This window comes from Lissotriton vulgaris, chromosome 1_2, assembly GCF_964263255.1.
Source record: "Lissotriton vulgaris chromosome 1_2, aLisVul1.2, whole genome shotgun sequence".
Classification (NCBI taxonomy): Eukaryota; Metazoa; Chordata; class Amphibia; order Caudata; family Salamandridae; genus Lissotriton; species Lissotriton vulgaris.
In genome coordinates, this window is record NC_141686.1 from 114331280 (window position 1) to 114356578 (window position 25299).

At 44.8% G+C, this 25299-nt stretch overlaps 1 protein-coding gene across 1 annotated transcript in view; it reads left to right on the forward strand.

Annotated features, from left to right (window-relative positions):
• KIAA1549 (KIAA1549 ortholog) overlaps positions 1 to 25299 on the forward strand; it is a 539186-nt gene that overhangs the window by 85407 nt on the left and 428480 nt on the right. The window contains exon 3 of the mRNA XM_086952955.1: positions 17841 to 18018. Coding sequence (XP_086809081.1) covers positions 17841 to 18018 — 178 coding nt within the window. The remainder of the gene's footprint in view (positions 1 to 17840; positions 18019 to 25299) is intronic.

A 25299-nucleotide genomic window follows, 5' to 3' on the forward strand; every position in this document is an offset into this window, starting at 1 on the left:
ACTCAAATTTACCGTGATACCGGGTGTTTTCGATGTTAGATAGAGATTACTGAGGATACAGATCCAACATCTATAACGCGGTGACTCTTACTAATAAAAAGCACATTAGAAATTTCGGGACTCCATTCTCCAATATTGGAATCGGAAACATAAGAGAGTTAATCTTTTGCTTTCTGTGACGCCGACTGATTTACCTCTCTAGATCTGCGCCCTCAACCGACTCCCCTTTTTGGGATGCTTTCACATCTTGCATTATAACGTTTAGCATTTGTCCACCATTCCTGTCTACCGTTTGCCTCTGCCTATCCATCATGCTCCATTCAAGTTGTTAGACCATTACCTGAGGGAGTTTATGGCAACACTCTCCTGTTGTTTCATAGTTCAATGTTTGGTCCCATGTATTCTGCATTGGAGGTACCATTCATTTCTTGTTGAAAGTGGCTTTCCTGATGAAGCCATCCTTGTGCCAAAACGTGCGTAGATAAAAGCCAAATAAAGATGGGGAAATAAGACATCCAGAAAGATTGTCAGTTGACTTTAAGGCACTATATTGATACTAAATGAAGATATACCTTTTTATGAATAATAGAGATATAAGGCTGAGTGTTGGCAATTCTGAACCTAGAATGATTTGCGTTATGTATTATGTATGACTATAGTTTAGATTTTTGTGTACACTCCTAACAATAGCGCAGGTGATATGTATGAATGTTGGTGGGAATGCTTTATCAACACAGCATGAATATGGATTTTTAAGTGAATACTAAGTTGTACTACTGTCTGATTCAACGTAGTATAATTCTGTTAGTGAATAATTAAATTTTGCTGATTGTTAATAAATTCATTTTGTATTCTTGCAATTGCCTCTCTTCCAGTCTCGACTTTCTGCCTGCTAAAATAGCTCCCCCTCTACTCCGCCCTTAGTAGTCTACGTCACCCTATCCTTCTGTGTCTACTTACTTTTGCGTCTCTGCTCTCGTCCCTCCTCTTCCTTTCTCTGCCTTTTCCACTCTGGGCCCCACTCTGTCCTCTTTGCCCCTTCCATTATCCTCACATGTTTGAATCCACATGCAGAAGTACTTCCTCTTTCGATCTGGCCCTTTATCTTCCTGCTCTTTCCTTAATTCAATTTGTGTACCTGCTTCAGCGTCCTTCCACAATCAGACATTGCTAAGTGTTACAGGTATTACCTTTGTTTGGAGTGCACCTGAAAACCTCCTTCCAGTGGAGTGCGCTATGATACTAGAAGTGTGCATATTGAAGACCCTGTTGTTAAAAGGGAGATCAGAGATCTATTCAACAAATGTCACTATTAGGGTGAAGTTGCAGGCCAATTTGAGATTACAGGCAAGTTAACAAAAAAGTAAAGATGGAAAGGTTGAAGGTGATTGTACAATTTCGAAACTCATTCATGGAAAAAACAAATTTTTTGGTATCAGTAGATCTTTAAATCATTTAATTTTCTAAATAGGTTCGTTTTCGATTTTATTTTTCTATTGGAACAAACAAATAATGACATGGTTACTTTCGTATGTTAATTGTGAATGCTAACACTTCAAAGGGATATGGCTCCTAAACCAAATGTAGGTTTTTTCGAAACTGCTATTTTCACTTAAGGTGAGAAATATTATTGAACTGCTAGCTTGCTTTTGTTTGTGCCATGACTGCAACAGTAGGAAATCTGAGAAACTTTTCTAGATTATAATCTCAAATATAAAAATGTTGATGTTGCATACATTGATGTTTTCACATCTCATTGTTGAATTGTAAAAGGCCAGCGGGGATTGATGGAGAGGGATGGATCAGAGAGTATTCTTTTAAAATGGAGGATCTCTCTATTTTCAACAATCTACTCCCTTTTGCCTTCTATATCCTTTAATTTCTAATCGTTGTTTATTCTGTTCACTTTTGCACACTTGCAAGTTTATATATTTACTTTTATTTGCACCTCTAGTGCAATCTAGCCAGTGTCTTTGGGCTAAAAAATGCAAACTTTGCATTTTTTCCTCACACATTTAGTTAGGTCACTTTTTTTTTTCAATTCAATGTTTATTTCTACGTTTTACCCCATTAAACACGTACAAAATAACACTTCTCATAAAATATACAGTATATAAACCGTTTTTGAAAAATACGTATACATTAATGTCTAAATCATGTATCAAAATTGATTTAATAATTAAAAGCTCGTCCTAAAAGCATCCTTTGATTCCATTTTGAATGGAGGAATGTGCTTAGCCTGAATACCATTAACATGGTATTGGAATTGAGGACCGTCCGTGTAGGCAGAGTGTCTGAAATTCAGACTATGGCATAGCGGTCGAATCCATTTCCTTCCTGCCAATGAATATGATCGATTTAAAAAACATGAATAAAAAACATTAAATACATTTTCAATGGTTTTGACACCATTATTGCACATTGGACGTACAGCTGTTAAAGCACATGATCTGAGGGTAAATTTTATGTAAATAGTTTGAGCCTTATGTGGTACTATATCATCCAAATAGAGTTCAAAGTATGAGACCGGTTTTATGACCAGCAATTTATCAGAAAGACTGCCATTTAGTGCATTTTGAGTGCCACTTTGCTACAACATAAAGCACAAAGTCGATTTTAAGATCCCTTTTGCTGCCTGATGGATTTGGCTCTGTCCACATCTTTTCCAACAGAAAGCCATGATTGAATGCGTCGTAACCAAGGCAATTTGGGGTCATTGTCTAGTTCTAATTTCCCTTTTAATCTATTCCTGTAGAACTCCAACTCAATTGTTGATTACACCCTAAACCAATACTGCCGCGGTCGAAGCGCTACTAGTTTGTTTGTTCTCTTGAGGCAAGTGTCAAAGTAGATTGGGATTACAGAGGTATTCTGAGGTGGTTAAAAAGTGATCGAAGAAAATTATATTCCATAATAGTAAGCACATCTATATGGACTGTGTCTCAAATGTCTGCTCAATGAAAAGCTGCAAATTGTGCCTTTGCTTTAAAGGCCTCTAGTGCTGGAGAAACTGATCTAGATGTTGCTGATATGTATTGTTTCAAAACTGCGGAAGCTCTTTGAAGCACTTTTGCCCTGCTCTTCTCAATATGAACAGTCCATGTTAGTAGTTTATCGATACTAATGTGAAAACATTAAAAATTATCAACTTGTTCAAGGACCGTACACCCCCCTGCCCCCCTTTAATCCTCAGATGTAATACTTTGAAAGGAATTGTAGCCATATACTTTGTTTTATTAGTATTGACTTCTAGACCCCATAGAGTGCAAAAATCTCTACATTTGCAGACGCACTGGAGTTCTCAAAATTAGCATGATATTGTCTGTAAAAAGACGGCTAGAATTGGTATATCATATGATTTCAGGGGATCATGGACACAGTCACTAAGAAATGTAAAAGCATCATTGATATACAGTGACAACAGACACGGGCAAGGTACCTTTGTTTTTTTTCATAAACTGTGCGATTGAAGACCTCATTTGTTGGGTTTTCCTACGGTTTGAATTTGTGTTTTAATGTGATTGATTTCAATGCCAAGTACATTTCTACAAATACAATAACATCTCGTGATCCCTGTGAACTTTTTTTTACTGTCTTGAGTATTTTTCTATGGTTAAAGCTTTAAAAGCAGAATAGTTCTTTCTACTCCTCATTTGTGTTCCTAAAATGGAACGGGAATAGGTTTCACCCTGAGCACTCCGAGGAATATCTTTTCCTTTCAAGTTGACTTTTAGCACTGTGCTAGAAAACTCTTGAATAGACTTTTATTGTTTCCATCTATTTTCTAGAGCGAGGTGTGCAATTAGCCGTATTAACTGTTTGTGACGCCCAGCCTAGGTACTGTTGTCCCCAAGCTTATGCCGTAGTATTTTGTGTTGGTAATTCTGAAGAACAGTGTTGTGCTCATCCCGGGTCTTGATCTTGATTTATGTTGCCTATATATAAAACATCTCCAGTGCAAAACAACATTTTATGATTTATATAACCATCACCCCTTCTGATAAGCACCAAGTAGTCCTACAACTGTGTTACTGCCATGTTAACCCTGGACTACTGAGGCTTTTCCTGCCCCAGTGCAGAGCTCTATTTTTGACGTTTGGGACACGTTGTGCTTATGCCTTCAGAATCTTTTTTTCACTGAAGGTAACCAGACCAAATTTGTGTCATATGTTCCCCACTTTTTGGGGATTCTAGTGTACCCAATGTTTGTGGATTGCTCTGGAAAGAACTGAGAAAAAAGCCAAAATATAGCAACACTTTTATTTTTGAAACATTGGGCAATAAAATTGGTGTTTAAGAAAGCATATTTATTTCTAAAAATGACGAAATGTTTACTGTGCTATGTATAACATCTTCACAGCTTTCAGGAACAAGAAGAGTTGTGAGAAAATATATATTTTCTTAACTCAGTTTTTGCTTTTTCTTACTGTTAGCCACTTTTTACCATATCTTTGTCATGTCATTTCTACCTTGGAGTTTGTGGTGGAAACAGGTGTGAAACCCATGGGTGAACCCAGAAAGATGTAGATTTCTGAAAACTAAACAAAGGTGTGAACTCGTCAAACAGTGCAGTTCAGTCCTGTCCTCTGGAGCAGAGAACTTAGGATATTTAGGCAATGATCATGATATTTCAGCCCCAATCCTAAATTTTGGTGAGACTCAATCTAAAACTGCTGGGTCCGATTGCCTCCGGCGTCCTGCAGGTAGAGCCCTCCAGATGGCATATACAGTCTCTGCAGTGGGAAGTTCTGCAGTCCAAGTGGGTGTAGCACCAAGGGACCCTCTCCAATCCGGTCCAGATTTTGAAGGAGACTGCGAAAGATCTGCAGTGGTGGCTGATCAACCACGATTGTGTTCCCTCTCTCACGATTGTGTTCCCTCTCTCATCCCCACCCACAGTTGACCGCAATGACTGATGTATCACTTCTGCTTTGGGGCGGCCACCTGGGAGAGGTGAAGATCGGAGGACTCTGGTCTCTGCTGGAATCTCAGCTTCATATCAGTCTTCCTGAGCGGAGTACGATCCGTTTGGCATTGAGAGCCTTACTTCCATCCCTCAAGGGAAGGCTAATCCAGATGTTCTCAGATAACATCACCTCCATGTGGTATTGCTACAAACAGGGCGGGGTGGAGTCGTGGACTCTGTACCAGGAGGCTCTGCACCTCTGGACTTTGCTGGAGCACCGGACTCATTCTGCGCCACAATGGATGAACTCAGCCGGCAATGCCTTACGGATCATGAAGAATGGGGAAAACCTTGGCTAAATCTGTTTGCCACTGCTGAGACAGCGCAATGTCACCCCTTCTGCACATTGGGGTTCGCTTGGAGCTCCGGACTCCTTTGGGCCGATACCAGTCCTGCCCGAGTTATCAAGAAGAGCAAGAGCAACCAAGCCCCGTTCATCCTAGTGACTCCCAGCTGGACAGAGAAAGCATGGTTCTCTTCCAGGGGATACTCATCAATAGTCATAAGCACAGAATAGTCCAGTCCACTCGCGGGAACCCCGGAGCAATAGCCAATAAAATATATATATATATATATATATATATATATATATATATATATATATATATATATATATATATATAAACACAGCTCCTCCTCGGCTCTCACAGCGTTTCAAGCCACAGCAGTGCACGCAGGCAGACAAGGGAGATGGACCACAAAGTCAGCAAAGATGAAATTTTATTAGCAACCTCTACAGAGAACAGCAGCTATGCGTTTCAGGCGAGTTGCCCTTGATCACGCTGCAACAGTGCAAAAAACGAAATGCTTATTTTATATACACATGCAGTGCTCAGTAAACACCCCCTAGTGGTGACATCAAGAATTTTGTAGAGAAACAAAAAGTGAAAAAATACTATTATCACTAAGCATATTGCAGAGAAGGTTGCACAGAAAAATTACCGGATAAATCCATATATATAGAGAGACAGTTGCCCATATAAACGGGGAGAAAAACTCTTCTGCAAGCGATAAAATCCATTGAAAGATAAGACAATAGATACACCTAGCAGCTGAACAAGATATAGTATAAATACAAGATAATAATCCTATTCACGTATTGAAAAAAGTAAAGAAATTTGTTAATCCTCAATGAAATTCATGTGCAAACTTGGAATTTAAGCAGCTATGGATAATAAAGTGCTAAAGATAGTGCAAATGTGAATACACGAAGAGAACAACTAGAATAGTGTGCAATATAATCAACATCATAAAGATAAAATCATTACTATGTACAATACTACTCAGATCCCTGAGATAAAGTGCATATAATTACTAAATGACATGATATATCTTTAAAAACAGTTGATAAAAGATGGTAGCAAAAATATTATAGTTAAAAATATTTTTGATATATCTACAAACCCTTCACCTAATACAAAAATAGTATCAAAAAGATTATAAAAGTACAAAAATACAAAAACATCCAATAATAAATTAATTCAAGGTTTCATAAGTATCATGATAAACCAAAAGGTCAACAGTGTCAAAAATGTCATACTATATACACATACAGAAAATATATGCACATAAAAGTCAAGGAATAAATAAAGACATATATGCTAAACCACTATTTTAGAAATAGAACAAGAACATTAATGGATCAGCCGATCCATATACAGAACAGAGTAAAAGTGTATGTAATAGAGAAACAATAGAATTGGCAGTAAGGGACATTAACTCGACCTCAAAATAGGGAACCTAACTATATATATATATATATATATATATATATATATATATATATATATTAATACCCATATATATAGATAATATGCATGTACATATGCAGCTTGAAATCATATTACTATGCTCCAAAACTTCCATAATTGCATGTAAATCTTTTACATTCGAAAAAATAAAGACATATAAGTCATAATATACATATGATATATATAAAGAAAACTGCCCTGACTTTGCTTTGAAACGCACAACCTTTATTTTCAAAGGTAAAAAGGCAAGATCCTAGAGGCAGATTAGCCTAGAAAGGCTGCATTGAAAACAATTGGAAAATTGGCGCTGTGTCTTTAAGAGCTCCAGGAACCCCCATGCTCCCATCATGCACCACAGGTGACAGTTGGGTCTGTTCTTTTTTTCGGCTCCTTCTGTGAGGATCCTGTAGCATTGAGTTGGCCAGTTAGTGATTTTTTTATCACTTTTTTCTGTTTTAAAGTGAACTTTTTTCGTTTTACTCGAATTCTCTAGGACTTAGCTTACTAATATTACTATTTTTTCTGAATTTTGGCTATTTTTTCCTGTCAAAATGCCAGCCTTATTTAATAAGTGCCCGGCCTGTGGAAAAAAGTTGGCTAAGTAAGACCCTCATTCGATCTGTATTGCTTGTTTACCTTCATCTTAAGAGCCAGACCAGTGATACCACTGCAGCAAGTTTTCAAAAAGAACCCTTAGAGAGAGGGAGAAGATTAAGCTGCACTCCATGCAAGAGAGAGGAAAAGAAACTAAGTGGGCGAGAAGAACATCACTCAAGGAAGCCCTCCTCTCAAACAAGGTTAGAGCACAAAGAAAAAGATGATAAAAGGAGACATCGGTCTCCTACGCCGTCGAGGGGTAGATCGACATCCAAGATACCTTTTGTGCTCTGAATCGGCATCAAAATCGACGTTGAGACATCCTTCGCTTTCAAAACATGCTTCGCCGTCGAGACATCCTTCGCGACTAGGTGAGAAGAAACATAGGATGAAGTCGACATCGCGTAGGCAGTCAAAGTCTGGCTCGCCTACAACATCAAGAGGCCTGGGCTCGACGTCGACACATCAACGTCGTAGCCCGTCACAGAGAGGAACCGGAGCTGGCGTTGAGATTGCCGTCGACGTTGAGAGGTCCAATTGCATCGACGTCTAGCCGAACATCAAGGGCTGCGACGCCGAAGAGACCCAGGCATTCGAAGTTGTTACGCATGACGTTGACACATTCGTCGCTGAGGAGGTCGACGTCGAAGAGGTCGCCGTCGAGATCTCGAAAAACGCTCTCTGGGTCCAGAAGAAGGTCGCGATCTAGGTCGACGTTGAGGAGGTCGATGGCAAGGAGATCCCACTCAGATCATTGATCTCCGCCAGCAAAGAGACCTAGGACGACATCGAGGGACCGTTCGAAACCCATGTGGTGACGTCAAGGAGGGCTTCCTCCTCCCCAGGACTTCAGATAATGCAAGTTACTCCTGAACCCTCACCAGTACCGTCTCCAGCCCTGCCAACTAATATCTTGCTGAGATGGCATGGGGACATTAGAGAGTGGAAGATCCGCAGTTTTAATCTACCACGTTCCCCTACAAGATCCAGATCGTCTATAATTCAGTCTGTACATTCTTCTGAAAGACACGAGTGTGCCACTCCAAGAAGGTCTCCATCGGTAAGAAGACGATCATCACGCTCTCCTGGGAGTCGAGCATCCAGATCTCGACACCGATGTTCTAGAAGACGGACCCATAGATCTTCTTCATGGCCGTCTGACTCCAAAACTGACTATTCTACTCTTCCTCCCTCTCCTTCAAGTAGAATATCGCCCATTGATGATATTCTGACCTTCAATGAAGTTCTCTGCCGTGGGGCTGCAAAACTCCACATTGAAATTTCTGTCTCCACCACCAAAACATCAGTCATCTTTGAAACTCTGCACCAAAAGTCTTCCTCTAGACCTTTACTTCCTCTAGTGCCTGGATTGCTGGAGCCTGCTCTACAAAAATTTCTCACTCCAGCATCGGTGGGGGCTGCACCATCTCAGATCACCAAGAAATATTATGCTCCTGAGAAAGACCCCTTTTTTCTGAGGGCTGACCCTCCACCGGACTCTGTTATTGTTTCAGCGGCACAGAATAATCAAACCAGGGCCACATCGTCGGCAGTACCCCCAGATACAGACAGTAAGGCCATGGATTCTGTCAGCAAGAGAATGTTTACGACCTCAGCCTCTTACATGAAGGTAGCCAGCGCTTTGGCCTTGCTGGGTCGATATGACCGTTCTTTGTGGGGCTCTCTTTCATGTTTCACGGAGAAGCTCCCAAAAGAAGACGAGCAAGATTTCCTGGAAATCCTACATGAAGGTGGCTTAGTAGCCAATCAAGTTATCAGTGCAGCGGCTGATGCCTCAGATCTCGCTGCCCATGCTCATGGGATTTGTGCCAGACGCTCTGCCTGGCTGAGATTGACAGGGCTGAAGTCAGAGGCACAAAATAATTAAACAGGGGGTGGTGATGGACAGAGTTTCTGAATTAAGCAGAATACTCTCACCCAGTCAAGAGATCAGGGCTTAATCCAACACCGTTTTTTAGCTCACTGCACCATCCCAGCTCAGAACCTGGCTATATGCAAATTAGTTTGTCCCTGGCCCAGTGTATCATGGGAACAGGGCAAACCAAACTACCAAGCCAATTCTTTCACTGGGAAGTCAGAGGCACAACATCGCATTCTCAATCTCCCCTTCAATTGCACATCACTCTTCGGCTCTCATGCTGATGACGAAATGTTCAGAATGAAGACCGAGCTGGATACGGTGAAGGCAGGTGGGCTCGAGAAGAGGAAGGACTTCAGGCAACGCTGCCGCCTGTACGATCGGCAACAATACCAACAGAGGGTTCAAACCCCTCAGTGATCCTCCCAGCAAAATCAAGGAAGGTCACAATTCTCCCAGCGTCATCCTGGTAGAGGAAGAGGTGTGAATTCCAGACAGTCCACACCGGCTGCCAAGCAACAACAAAAGCAGTGTGTGCTTGCTTACCCTGTCTCCGTTACTCACTCCGGGTGGGTGGGGGGGGGAGGAGTGTCCGTTTCTACTTGGAAGAGTGGACACAAATCACACTAGACAAGTGAGTGCTAAATATTGTAAAGAGTCGGTATACCATCAAGTTCAAGTCCCCTCCACCTTCTATTCCTCCTCAAAAGACTCATCCATCGCATAAATCTTCTGAGGGAAGAGGTGTCCGCTCTACTCCTAAAGAAAGTCATCGAGGAGGTCCCATGGCATCAACGTCGGCAGGGTATCTACTCTTGATATCTTTTGGTCCCAAAGAAAGGTCTAAACAAGGAGTTCAGGCCTATACTAGATCTCCGTCGTCTCAACAAGTTCATTCCGAGAGAGAGGTTCAGAATGCTGGCATTGCATCAAATAATCCTGCATCTTCATCAAGGGGACTGGATGTGTTCCATAGATCTTCAAGATGCCCGTTTCCACATACCAATCTCTCAAAAGCAATGGAAATTTCTAAGGTTTCGCGTCCAATCATACCACTGCCAGTTCACTGTCCTGCCCTTCAGGCTGAAGTCGGCTCCTCGCACATTCTCAAAGTGCATGGTGTTAGTAGCTGCTTTCTTGAGGAAAAAGCAAATCTTCATCTACCCTTACCTAGACGACTGGCTTCTCAAGAGTGCGTCTTCAACTATTCTGCATCAGGACCTCGCGTACTGCATTCAACAACTACATTGGCTCGGTCTGCACATAAACTTCAAAAAGTCCTTCCTCCATCCAATACAGAGGATACACTACCTAGGCGCAACTCTCGACACGATCAACACAAGAGAGTATCCTTTGGAGGAAAGACTATCATCCATTCTCCACAAGTGTCAAACTCTCCTGAAGATACCTCAGCCCACGGCCAGGCAGATCTCATCTCTGCTGGGTTCCATGGCCTTGTGGATTTTTCTAGTTCCAAACGCCAGACTTCACATGAGACCTCTGCAACAGACTCTGGAGGATCAGTGGTCCCAAATCTCTAATCGTTGTGAGGACAAGTTATCTATACCTCTGTCTGTCTGACTCTCCATCCAATGGTGATGCACGGGTTCATCTCATCGCAGGAGTCCCCTTTCAAGAGGAACTGCCCCGGCAGACTCTGGTGACGGATGCCACCATTCAGGGATGGGACGCTCATATGGGACCACTACAAATCCAAGGAATGTGGTCAGAGAAAGAGTAACTATACCACATAAACATGCTGGAACTCAGAGCGGTACATCTAGCTCTCAAAGCGTTCTTTCCTTCCATCACATCGACTACTCTGCTTGTTCAGACGGACAATACAACAACAATGTACTACCTGAACAAGCAGTGAGGAACCAGATCCAGACCCCTGTCGCTGGAAGCACAGGCGATTTGGAAATGGCTTCTGGTACGAGACAGGAAAATCTCTGTGATTCACTTACCGGGCATCCTCAACGTCCAAGCGGACGGCCTAAGCAGGCATTTTGCAGAAGCACTCAACTGGGTGCTAAAACAAGAAGTCGCACAAGACATCTTCCACAACTGGAAAACACCAGACATCGATCTCTTCGCGGACGCCGAAAATGCAAAATGCTGCGTCTTCGCATCCAGGTAACCGAAACCAGATTCCAAGGGGAATGCTCTCTTGATAGACTGGTCAGAGACATTACTCTACGCTTTTCCACCAATTCCCCTCATCCCCATGGTGATCAGGAAACTGTATAAGTCCAAGACAGAGATGATCCTGGTTGCTCCAGAGTGGCCTCGCAAGTGGTGGTACCTTCTTCACCTGTCCAAAGTACCACACAGTAGGTTACCATGTTATCCGCATCTGCTGACCAGGGCGGGTGGCAAGGTGTTCCACTCCAACCTGCCGTCCCTAAGGTTAGCAGCATGGCTCCTTAGTTCATCCAATATGGACATTTAGGCCTCTCTCAAGACAGCATGCAGATCTTGAAGGAGGCTAGGAGACCTTCTACGAGGAAGTCCTAAGCTTTTAAGTGGAAGCGTTTTTACATGTGGTGTACTGCAGAAGGTCATGACTCTACTTGAGGTCAGGAACAGGTACTGTTACCATACTTACTGTATTTGGCCAAAGCAGGTTTGCAATACTCCTCCATAAAGGTTCACCTGGCAGCGATAACAGCATATAGAAAGTCTCCCAAGCAGGCTTCGTTCTTTCAGATGCCAGTTGTTAAAAGATTTCCTGGATGGTCTCAAGAAGGTCTATCCTCCCGTTAGGGCTCCATCTCCTTCCTGGGAGCTGAATATAGTCCTCTCTAAACTAATGGGTCCCCAATTCGAACCCATTCACAAAGCTTCCCTTCAGCATCTTTTGTGGAAGACTGCTTTTCTCATGGCAATCACATCTGCTCACAGGATAAGCGAGATACAAGCCTTTTGCTCTACATAGCCTTATCTTGTTTTTCAGGTGACCAGAGTGGTGTTACTCACCCGAGGTTCCTTCTTAAGGTGGTCTTGGATTTTCACATCAATCAGTAAGTTACTCTTCCTACTTTCTTTGCAAACCCTGTTACTCCTGCTGAGAGAGCTCTGCACTCTCTAGACCTGAAAAGAGTGTTAAAATTCTATCTTGATAAAACAAAAAGTGTACGAAAGTCTGACCAACTGTTTGTGAATTATGGTCCGTTAAACACTGGTTTTCCTGCCTCTAAAAGGTCCATTTCTAGATGGATAGTGCCATATCATGTTATCTTATCAACTGGCACATAAGCAGCTCCTGGGCAAGCCGATGGCACATTCTACAAGTGGCAAAGCTGCTACGTTAGCAATGCTTAGGAATGTACCTATTTGAGAAATTTGTAAAGCAGTCACATGGCATTCGGTTCATACTTTCGCACGCCATTACTGCCTTGATTCTGATACTCAAGCGGCTGCTCAGTTCGGTCAAGCATCCTTGAGAAATTTGTTTGGATAATATATGTTGGTAAAATGGTTTTGATATGCTGGTATTCATACGCAGGGTACAGGGATGAGCTTGCTACTCTATTCAGTGCTTATGACTATTGATGAGTATCCCCTGGAAGAGAAGGATAAGTTACTTACCTGTAATCCTAGTTCTCTTCCAGGGGTATACACATCAAAGTCATAAGCAACCCTCCCTCCTCCCTGAACGAATACCATGTCTATATATATATATATATATGTACCTGTTACCCATGACACTGTTATACGCCGTCCAAAAAAACTGACCTAACTGTCACCTGTGGTGCATGATGGGAGCCTGGGGGTTCCTGGAGCTCTTAAAGGCACTGTGCCAACTGTCCGATTGTTTTCAATGCAGCCTTTCTAGGCTAATCTGCCTCTATGATCTTGCCTTTTTACCTTTGAAAATAAAGGTTGTGGGTTTCAAAGCAAACTCAGGGCAGTTTTCTTTATATATATCATATGTATATTATGACTTGTATGTCTTTATTTTTTCGAATGTAAAAGATTTACATGCAATGATGGCAGTTTTGGAGCCTAGTAATATGTTTTCAGGCTGCATATGTATAGTCATATTATCTATACATATGGGTATTTATGTATATATATATATATGTATATATAAAAGCTCCAAGTTGTCCACAAACAAGAGCGCACGCAGGCTGCAGCAAATTCCCTCAGACCTTCACCCACAGCGGGATGTCGCCGACGCGTTTCGGATAGATTCCTTCTTCACAGGCTGGTAACCACAGAACACAGCGTTTCATGCCACACCACTTTATTCAATCACAAGCCTCCTGATAGGCCGGTGAGCCACTCCAATCAGCAACGTCCCAGGTCTTATGGGACATGTAGTGCAGTGATTCTACCCAGTTGGGTGCAGTGTTCTGTGGGTCCCCAATCAAGCCCACAGATGGGCCCCAGAGTGGGAAAGGTCTATGTTCTCGGTGCTGCTGCCCCATATGCAGAGTACGACTGGATGTCGAGTTCAAAGGCCCGCTGCCCTTAGAGGCGGTGGTGCGCTCTCCACGGCTGGACTGCCGTGTAAATACAAAAGCTCCAAGTTGTCCACAAACCAGTTGGGTGCAGTGTTCTGTGGGTCCCCAATCAAGCCCACAGATGGGCCCCAGAGTGGGACGTTGCTGATTGGAGCGGCTCACCGGCCTATCAGGAGGCTTGTGATTGAATAAAGTGGTGTGGCATGAAACGCTGTGTTCTGTGGTTACCAGCCTGTGAAGAAGGAATCTATCCGAAACGCGTCGGCGACATCCCGCTGTGGGTGAAGGTCTGAGGGAATTTGCTGCAGCCTGCGTGCGCTCTTGTTTGTGGACAACTTGGAGCTTTTGTATTTACACGGCAGTCCAGCCGTGGAGAGCGCACCACCGCCTCTAAGGGCAGCGGGCCTTTGAACTCGACATCCAGTCGTACTCTGCATATGGGGCAGCAGCACCGAGAATATAGACCTTTCCCACTCTGGGGCCCATCTGTGGGCTTGATTGGGGACCCACAGAACACTGCACCCAACTGGGTAGAATCACTGCACTACATGTCCCATAAGACCTGGGACGTTGCTGATTGGAGCGGCTCACCGGCCTATCAGGAGGCTTGTGATTGAATAAAGTGGTATGGCATGAAACGCTGTGTTCTCTGGTTACCAGCCTGTGAAGAAGGAATCTATCCGAAACGCGTCGGCGACATCCCGCTGTGGGTGAAGGTCTGAGGGGATTTGCTGCAGCCTGCGTGCGCTCTTGTTTGTGGACAACTTGGAGCTTTTATATATGTATATATATGCATATTGTTGGCTATTGTTCCGGGGTCCCTGCACGTGGTCAGGACTATTCCGTGCTTATGACTTTGATGAGTGTACCCCTGGAAGAGAACTAGGATTACAGGTAATTAACTTATCCTATTCCGATCTCCAAAGCATCAGCATTGGTACGCCAATCAAGCTGCCCCTTCAGGAGGATCTCCTGTCGCAGCAACAGGGCAGGGACCTGCACCCCAACCTGCACACGCTCCACCTTTATCCATGGAGGTTGAGTGATGACAGTTGAGAGTTTCCGATCGTCCTCCAGAGATCTGGGAGGTCATTGTGGCAGCCAGGCGACCTTTTGCTAAAACTGTATACGCATGCTGTTGGAACATTTTGTGGCTTAGTGTTCCTCACGCCATGTGGTTCCCCTTCATGCTTTGCTGTCGGAGGTGTTGCTGTTTTATCCTTAGCCCGGCAAGACCTTGCCCTGGGAACTATTAAGGTTTACTTGTTGGCTATTTTGCCTTTCCTGCAATTGCCTGACCAACCCTCCCTGTTCAAATCGCCAGTTGTGACTCGTTTTTTTGTAAGGTTTGCAACATTTGTTTCCTCTTCCCCTTTGGTGATCCTCCAATGGGACCTCAATCTGGTTTCTCATTTCTTATGTGTTCCCCCTTCGAGCCACTACAAAGCTGTCCTCATTAACTCTTGCCTCTCAAAACGGTCTTTCTAGGGGCCATTACATCAGCTAGGAGGGTTAGCGAGCTTCAGACTCTGTTTGTTCACCCTCTGTACACTAGCTTTCCCCCCCTACAAACTGGTCCCCCAGATGGGTGCCTACTTTCTGCTGTAGTTGGTCACCCCCTTCCAGGTTGGTCAGAACACTATGCCTACTTTTTTCACGTAACCTCCTCCTTCCAAGGTAGAGGAGAGACTCCAACCCCTCGACCTGAAAAGAGCTCTCTCACTCTACATTGATCACACCAAAGAACATTGGATGGACAATCACCTCTTCATCGAGTTCTCTGGAGCGAGAAAGGTCAAAGTTTTGCAGATGCTGACCATCATGGAGCGAGAAAGGGCAAGGCTGTGCATGTTTACCATCTCTCGATGAATTATACTCTGCATCAAAATATGAAAAGTATACCCAAGAAACATCATCCTGAGGACTTGTGGGCCCATTCCACCTGGGCGACTACTGCGTTGGCACGCGGGTATCTGTCCAGGACATCTGTCAAGCTGCTACTTGGGTAGCACGCCACACGTTCACGAAGCATTACTGCTTGGAGAGTCAGGTTTTTTGAGACTGGAATTTTGCCTGTTCGGTCCGCCAGGACTTTTTTGTTTGAGCCAGTTTGCTGACCCACCTCCAGGGAGGTATTGCTTTTGTATCTATTCTAAGGTGAGGAATCTGTGAGTGGAAATCTCCATCGGAAGAACAAGTTACTGACCTTTTGTAACTCATTTTCTGGGAGAGGCTTTAATCAACTGCGGAGTTATTACCGATCCTCCATGCTCTGCAAACCGATGGCAACATGCTGGGGTGGCACTTATATGGATGGGCACCCTAACGTCACGACGCAGACACCAAGATTGTGACAATCGATGCCACCTACCGGCGTGCAGAGGTAATGCATACGGTTTTCCAGATCCAGTTTGACGCCTGTAGAATATTCTAAGGTGAGGAATCTGTGGGTAGAGTTATTACCCAAAAAAGTGTTACTGAAAGTTAACTTTTTTTTGGTGGCCTTTGGGCTGTAGACTAAGGCTCTAAAGAAGGAGGAATGATAGTCACCCTTGAGGGAGAAGATCAGTACTTCTCTGGCTGTGAAGGAGGGCTCAGTGAAGGTGATGCAACACACAGAGGAACGGAGGATATCTAAACTCCCTCTTTTGCCTTGACGGTCAAACCATTGAATAAGATCGCCATTGGGAATTGCAAAGGCTCTGTCAGAGTTCGAAGAATCACACTGTTAGGTTTCAGTTAGAAAAAAATGTGTCGGGGTCTTGGTCAGAATGAAGTCAAGTATATCATTTTGGTATTAAGCGAAGGATTGCATGTTAATTAAGAGAGCATCGGAAGGTTCAAGTTCCCTTGGTGCAATAGTATTAAAATTGGGCTTGTCATATGAAGTGATTATTGATAAAGAGTACCGACAGGGAGGAAGGGCAGATAATAGTTGGGTCAGAACTTGATTTTTTCATTGCGTGAATGAAGTTCAATGGCGTAGTAGGCATAAAGCAGGAAAAAGCATAGAAGGGTAGTCTCATAACACTACACGCTGTACAGGTTGCCCTTTTCAAACTGTCCATCCTCTTCTCTTGCTGCACTGGTAAGGTTGTCAAATCCTCTTAAGTTGAGTCCTTGATCTTTCTCTGCTTCCTGGTGTTACCATGAACTGCTCTTTACAGGAGAATGTGAGCTCAGTGGGTTATTGTTTTGGCACAGACCTATATGAGTCGGTCTTGAATAAACAGTTATCCTATTTTTCACATGGGCATGCACGAAAGGGTTCAGTGATCTTGTACTAATTATTGCGCTAATTTCAAATTATCCACGCTGTTATTTAAAAAAGAGACTTGTCTACTAAATTGCAGGCTTACCAGCCCAATGTAGAGTAGTGATGGCAAGATGGAAGGGGTAGATACTGTATAAGAAACTATTCTTATGTCCATTCCAATGGCTGCCATTAACCCCTTCGATGCGGGGGATATTCCCCCGCTGTGCTGGGGAGAGGGGGGCGCGCATAGCGCTCACATGCTCATGACAAGCTGAGTTTGTCATGAGGCACGGCGCTCCTGTGCTCATGACGAGCTCAGCTCGTCACGGCCACACCCGTTTCCGTGGAACGCTCAGCACAGCGGGGGAATTATCCCCGCATGCCGAGCACCATAGCGCCGTGGCTCATGACGAGCTCAGCTCGTCATGAGCATTCAAGGGGTTAATCTGAGGAAGGCCGAAAAGCATGGCAAACATGTTAAGTTGGTCTGTCTACCGGTCAGTGAACCATATCAGAAAATTTGCCTGTCAGGTTGGCCAAAACACCTAGATGGCACAATGAAACAGTAGGCTGTTTTGTCCACTGGGCACTTTTCTAGCATTGGAATTTTGCCTTTAGATGGAGAAAGATTCCTCAAGGATGGTGGAAGATAACCCCACACCACCCATTCCACAATAAAAATGCATGGAATCTTATTTATGCTATAGTCTGTTAATATGCTTTACTGCTTTTAGTGTTCAAATAGATTCGTTCTCAAGTGACATTTTTTCTTAAATGCTCTTCTGGACATAGGTACCATCCAGCATACATGTTATATTTTTATACAAGGTTGTTCAGCATGTGTGAATCTCATTCCTGACTCTTGTTGCTAATGTTTTCGTTGAAAGGGAACATAAAACCAATGGTTTGTTTTATTTTACAGGTGTATACAATTTATCCTGCTTTCACCTTCCTTGTGATATCTGGGCCCTTTGTTTACACGGCGATCGCAGTCACAAATGTCATCAGAGTGAGCAGCCTCCACCGTGGGAAGGATCCTACAGTTGTGTCCGTGCAGCCATCTTTTACTGCCCCAGACGCCAGGTACCAAGTTCAGACAGGTGAGCTATGCTCTTCACTATCAGTTCTCTTACATAATGGACTGTTCTGACTACTAAGTGGAATTCTATGGCCAGGAATGAGCGAGAAAGGGAATTCATTACCTCAAAATGGTCTTAAAAAGCCAGAAAGCATGTTCTTCTCTCTCACATGCCCACTGGTAATACCATTCTCTTTTACACCTCAGCTCGTTTTATTTATTAACTAGTTATATGAAAATAGTTGATTGTCACTTTTCAGCTTTTGAAAAAAGCTGTGTTTTGTGAGAGTGTGGAGGTTAATACAATCAGGTGAGCGTTGGACTCCATTTCCTCTTTCACCACTGACCTGACATCCGTGCTTAATGACTCACTTTGTGAGTTTACTGTAACCCAGGCCACTCACCAGCATGTTTCTCAGCCTGCACTGAATACTGCCTATCCCTACACTCCCACTCGGTCCTAGACAGCACAAACACACTGGCAGGACACACAGATCCATGCTGATCTGTGCATACACTGCTGTGATCCGTAATCCAGGCACCACAACCTCAAATCACTCTTCATCACAGAAACCTTAGTCACTCCCACACAAGGCATGGGAGGCTTTGCCATCATTCACCAGTCTTGACCCTATTTTCTTGATGAACATAAACTCTAAACCATGTGGTGCCTCACATGCTTATTTGTTACTCTTCAAATCCCAGTAAGAACACCTTCCACCTTTACTGCAGACTCTGTGGACTAACAAGGACTTTATAGATGAAATATCTGAGCTCCTCACCATCTTATCCATTCAGACAACAAAACAACCTCCTTGGAGGCTTCAACCTCCACAGCAAATAAAGTACAGAGAAACCAAGATTTCCTCTCTCTCATCAACTTGCTCAACATAGTACAGTTTGTCACTGAGCCACCTCAAAGACCAGAACCGTCCACTTCAAACCACTCATACCCCTAGATTGACCCAACTGACAACTCTCACCATCCTGATTCTAGCTCAACCAGCACACCAAGTCCAGCTAAAGTGAGAAATATAAACCTTCCACTGGTACGTGGCTTAGCACCACACACCATACCAGACGCTAGTGTTTTGATTCAGCTACGCCGGCGGAGCAACAATTCTCTTGATTATCTTGTGCTGCAGTTTTTTTTTTTGGCAGCACCGGTATGTAGACAGTCTAACAACGATCCTGAGGCAAGCGGATATGGCCAGAGTCCACTGGGACGCTTAGTGGGTGAGAGCTGGAAGAGGACCACATGGGCCAGGTTTGTGTTCCCCTAAGCCCGCCGCCTGAAACTCCTGGTTCTTTGGGCGAAGTGCTGGTGTGTGCCCTGAAGAGCGGTGGTGCCGGACTGATGCTGCTGGATCGTGGCGGTGGGCCGCAGTTGGTGCTGGGCGAGTTGGGGATTGCCAGTGGTGCCTGTTGACGGCGAGGCACACCCCCACAGCCTAGTTGAAGGCTATGAGTCTTCGGGCCTCCGTGGGGCAGCCTGAAGCTACAAGCTGACACAGTCATCCTGCCTGAAATGATGCCGTTACAACGGGATGTTAGAATTGCTTTTGCCTGCATTGGCTGCACAATAAGTGTGGTCCATACTATATAATTTGTCACTGCTGCTCTACACGTGCCTGGTGTGCTGGATTCGCAGTGCTGACTACCAGGCTCACCGCTATAACACCGGGAGCCCGCAACGCTAAGTAACTACTGCTTGGGCTTGCCTTTTGGTGGCGCTGTTCTCTCTTGAGCCTGGGGTGTACTAGGCTCATCAACACCAGCCTGACCATCCTTTTAATCTCCCTCTTCTTGTACCTTGCAGGGGCGAAGCCCTATCTTGCTGATTGTATCCTTGACTGGCTACTTCTTTTTATTGCATAACAGGCAAAACTGATGCCAAGAAACTGCGTCTGATGTTTGAGGCAAGGCGGCAGAGCAAAATTAAGGATATCTGGTAGAGAAATCAAGCCGCAGATTCCTTACTTGGACTCCTTCACAGGCGCCAGACTGGATCAGGAAACATTTTTCCCCACCATACGTCCACCCGCCTGCAGAGGGCATGGAGCAACTATGCAGCGACGTTGTCCCTGGATGTAACATCAGCATAGTCCATCTAACAACTCCGCTGGTGTTTATTCCTTTTTTTCCACGCTTACTGTGCAGATCCTGAGTGGAATTTGGGCCGTTATTGGGCCATTCCCCTTTCTCATTGTCGAACAGTGTGCCAACGCTATATCTCTTGTGGGTTTAAACACAGTCATTCTTCTGAGAGGCAGATGTCAATCACGGATCCACATACTGTCTTGTGGGATATGGGTGAACACCACAACCCGCCGACTGCAGCTCCTGTCAGTATATCCCGCCGAAGGCGTTGAAGTAACACTGTATGAAACTCCTGGTGGCGCAAGTGTCTGAGGTGAATCGTGGAGTCATCTTCCCCAAAGTGGCCTTCGGATGAGGTGCAACGTTGTTAGTCTTCCCCGAGACCGGGAGCTTGTCGAGGAGTAGCTCGGGTGAGAAGTCATCGCCCTCCCACAAGGCGTCTAAGACCAAGCATTCTAAACATATGTTGGACATCGTCCCCTACCTTTCGGTTGCAAGGCCTCTCAAGCGCCTCCACGCCTCCCTGAATACCGTGGTGCCGGGGCAAGCATGGTGCAGATGAAAGAATATTTTCTTTCTCTTCAGCGGGTCTTCGATCCCTTTACTCCCTCTGGTGCGGTTTTTAACCTCAAAGAGTTGGGGATTACCCTGGCTGTCTCTTTGCCGACTGTTTCAACCTCAGCCTCAGTGGGGTCCCCTGAATCTGTTAGCTGATTCGACACGGCGCCGGTGCATAGCCCTTCCTGGGGTTCACACCTTTGGCGGCCCTCTCATGCGGACCCCATTGCCATCTTCTACGTTGAGTCGACGCCACACGGCGCCAGATGGCACTGGTATGGCTCATTGTAGATCCATCTACTTCAAAACCTATTCTACCTCGGCCAGGGTTCCCTGCAGGAAATCCTCAGTTTGCAGGCAGAGAGGAGGATGTGGGGCAAACTCTACTTTGTGCTGTTACCCCACCACCCTTGGAAGAAAACTGTCTGACTGATCTCGGAGGTTCTAGCGGCCTGAAGACTTCCCCAGCCTCAGACTTGCTCCCTCCTCCGGGCATAGCAATGGAGAATAGTTCCTCTTTGTCAGAGGTTCTGAGAAGAGCAGCTACAATTTTGCATTGCCTATTTCATTTTGTGCAACTAACCACAGACCCCTTGATGCAGATTGTCCACCAAGGTGAGACAGGCGTGGCCTTGTTAATCCACTACAACGATCCCCTCTTTGCCATACTGTTGTGGACTTGGACACAGCCCATCACGGGGCAGCCTGTTGACCGGGCAGTGGGCCACATGCATCACCCTTCCCCAGGAGACCCCCCCCATGTCTCATATGCCATCCACCACTGAAGGTTTGGTTATAAAGGCTGCTACCGCATGTGCAGTCCCTTCTGCCCTTCCGGTAGTTCCCCCTGGCAATGACACCACATCTGGGGACTACTTCGCTGGGGAGTCGCTCAACGCCTTTTGCCCGCGCACGGATGTACTTTGGGGAAAAACGTTTCCGGATCCAGTCTGGTGCCTGGGGTGGATTCTAAGTAAGGCATCTGCGGCTAGATCATGTCTCTACCAGATACATAGTTACCGAAGGTAAGTAACTTATTCATTAAAACTCTCCTGTTGAACATGCAAACTAGTCTCCATGTTATTGACCATAAATTAGAAACCCTCACCAGACGAATTATTGACTTAAAAGATTGCATGGAAAATCGGCATACGACGTTGTCTAACGTGGAGCATCGTATTTCTAATGTCGAGGATGGAAATGCACGGGAAAGTGCTGCTATTTAGGTTAGTTATTTGTTAGTGGGCTCGATCTGAGAGGTCTTTGTAATTCAGTTCAGAGGTATTTAACTCGTAAATCATGTAATTTCCTTCACAAATCTCATTTCGATTAGTTGCCCAGATACTTTAGTGCAAGGCCTTTTTAAAATTTAAATGTGTGGTGGAATTTATTTAGCATTGTATAGATTATTGCTTGCAGCAGGTTTTCACAGTTTCTATCATACTCTCAAAAGTGACTAATCCTGGGACGTGAGCAGCAACTGAAGAAAAATGGCTGCACACTAGCACAGCTCTGTAGCCCCACTCCAAAATCCTGGTACTATCCGCCACAAAATCGGCATCCAAACATATCACCAGTCTCATCTCATTTAGAGCAGTAACCCATTGAACGGCTTCTACAGGACTGAAGATGCTCAACTGAAGTGAGAAGAAAATAGTGGTTCCCTGAGAACCGATTGGAAAGTGAAAGGGCTGCCGCTGGACTGGGGAAACTGTAGCAGAGCTGAGGTCTTGCGAGCTGGAGTGAGCAGTCTGCACAGATGCAGCAACGTAGTAGAGATGTGGTCCGAGTCGAGAAGAACTAAGCGGGCGGCACGGAAGTCTGGCACAGAGTAAACACCCACCAATAGAGTACTGAGACCCAGGTGAGTCTGAGCAACATCGAGAGAGAGAATGACTGGGCTGGTGATGGGAACCGACGACGAGTCCGCTTGGGACTCGTAGTGGTGATACGGTGAGCCTCCCACCCCCAAGGTGCGCAAGATAAGATGGGTTCGAGGGTGCGGCTGGGACGAACCCGACAACAAAGACAGCTACTAGAAGCTGAGCAGAGAAGAAACCTGCAGGGCAGAAGAGCGGCATTAAACTACGGTGATGTCCCCGAAAAGTGAGCAGCAATGTTTGCCGTAGTATTCCCCCAGCAGCCAGAGTAAAAAGAAAGCTGCTTTGACAAGGGCAGGCTAGGCTTCCACTGGGTACTAACTGTGAACAGACAGGGCCCCCAGTACCAAAAACATAAAGGGAGAGAAACTCCAACAGGAAAGGTTGGAGGGCCCAGGCAGTATATGTATTGCAGCTGACGAAAACGGCTCATTGTTGAGAGAGGACAGCTATTCAGTGAGTCCTTCTCCCGCGTAGTCGTGAAACAGGCAGAAGTGCAACAGTAGAAAACTACTCCCCCACCCCACCCAAACCACCAACAAGAGGAACTTGCCCACCTAGAGTTGGTGAGGGACACCTGACAGGCCGATAAGGGCTCCTAGCCCTTGGGCTGGCAGCGGGTATTACCCATCAGAACTCTAAAGCATCAAAATAACATTTTAACATCAGAAGATGGCGGGGGCAAAAGGTGGACTGGCAGCACTGCAATAAAAAATGGACACATTCACATGGCAAAAGGGAGCAAAACCGCAAGAGAATGTAACAAAGGCTACTCTGCTCCAGACAGAGACTACTACAGAGCAAACTGACGTCACCCTACAGGATATAATGGAAGCAATAACCGATGTGCGTATCTCACTGGAGTCACGGATAGACTCCGTCACAAGTGAGGTCTCCTTAATTAGGGCGGATTCTGTGTAATATGGATGCCAGATTTAGGGAAGTGGAAGTGACAACTCAAACACGCTCTATAGATGCAACCAATCTAAAGCAAAAATTCACTGAACTACAGACAAAAAGTGAACTAATGTAGGCCTAACTGGAGACTGCGAAGGCAGAGAGAGACGGAACAATATCCGCATTTCAGGAGTGCCAGAACCCGTGGAGGGGCTGGCAACAGACCTATTTGTGGGGGAACTCATTGCAAAACATCGACAGCCACGTAGTCTGCGCATACAGTCGTCGGTGAGAGGCTGAAACAAGGGCCCGCTTAGACCAATACTTGCCTGAGTCTTTAATTTTCAAGAGAAAGACGTTATCTTGTAAACTGCCCATAGCGCGCCAACTGTCTTTTCCAGCCCTGATGAAGCGTAAGAATGGCTGGATGGGGGGAGAGAAGTGGGAAATAATACAACAGATAGGCATCATCCGCAACAGAAGTGGAATCGCCAGAAGCAGGCGCAAGACAACCCAAAAGGGCCGGGTTCATTGGGACACGATGCAGGAACATTCGGGTTCATTGGGACACGATGCAGGAACATTGCAAATTGAACACAGACTCTTGTGCTTATGGGGCCAACTGGAGGGTATATAAACAGTCCGAGAGGGACTCAAAAGTTCTAAATTGAATGAAGAGAAATGTGAAAAGCAGTGTATATCCTATGTACTTAAATTCAACAGGAACTAAAGCAGACAATAGTAATAAAAGGCCAGGCGCTCTCACTCGCTGTGGGGCATAAAAAAGAACAAAAAACAAGAATTTAAGCCCTGGAACAGGAGATCCTGGATAAGGATTGGCAGCTTATTAATAATACTGATGACCAAGCTGAACAGGCCTTGGACAATAAGTGTCTTGAATTCAGGTCGCTCCTTGCTGAGGCGGCAGGAACTAGATTTAGAATATCACACCACAAGGTGTATGAGATGGGGGACAGAGCAGGTAAGCTCTTGGCCTCATTAGAAAAAAGAGATCAGACCCGGCGATGGGTTACAGAATTTAGAGTAAATGGAGATAGGACATTTAGGGACCTACAAGAGATTGCGGAGGCCTTTGCAGATCACTTTGAGCTCTTATATACATCCACAATCATGACCATGATAGATGACTCGTTGAGAACTCCTGAAAGACATTCCGCTATTGATTCTGTCCCTCGGGGACCAGAACTCACTAGAGGGCGAGCTCACAGAGGAGGAACAGCGACTCGTAGTGTGCAGTCTGGGAAGGCAATGGAACCCAACAGCATCCCAATTGAATTTTGTAAGTTAACTGCCTCACGAATAACACCTTATCTAAGGGAAATGTACTTAAATAGCTCCCATAAAAAGAGCCTTGCCGTACGATCAGAGACTGGCATCCATAGTAGTTACACAAGCAAGGTAAATCGGCAGATAACTATGGTTCTTACCAACCCTTTTCTCTGCTTAATGCAGAAGCAAAAATCCTGTCCAAAATATTGGCTGCACGTCTGATTCCCATTATCACCAAATTAGTGCAGTCTTGCAAATTGGTCTTCATGACTGGACGAAATACAGCACTTAACATACGCTGTATACATGGGATACTGGGTAGGATGGAAACGCTCAGAGAGGAGGCGTCTGTATTCTCCCTTGACGCACAAATGGCATTTGATACAATAGAATGGCCATATCTCTTCGCTGTCCTGGAATGAAATGGGCTTCTGGCCCAAACTTCCTGAAATGGATTAAGGTGCTATATACAAAGCCAATGGCACAAGTGTCAGCGAATAAACATACATCTCGAAAACTACTTATAGAAAGAGGTAGGCAACAAGGTTGTCCTTTGTCGCCTCTAATTTTCGCCTTAA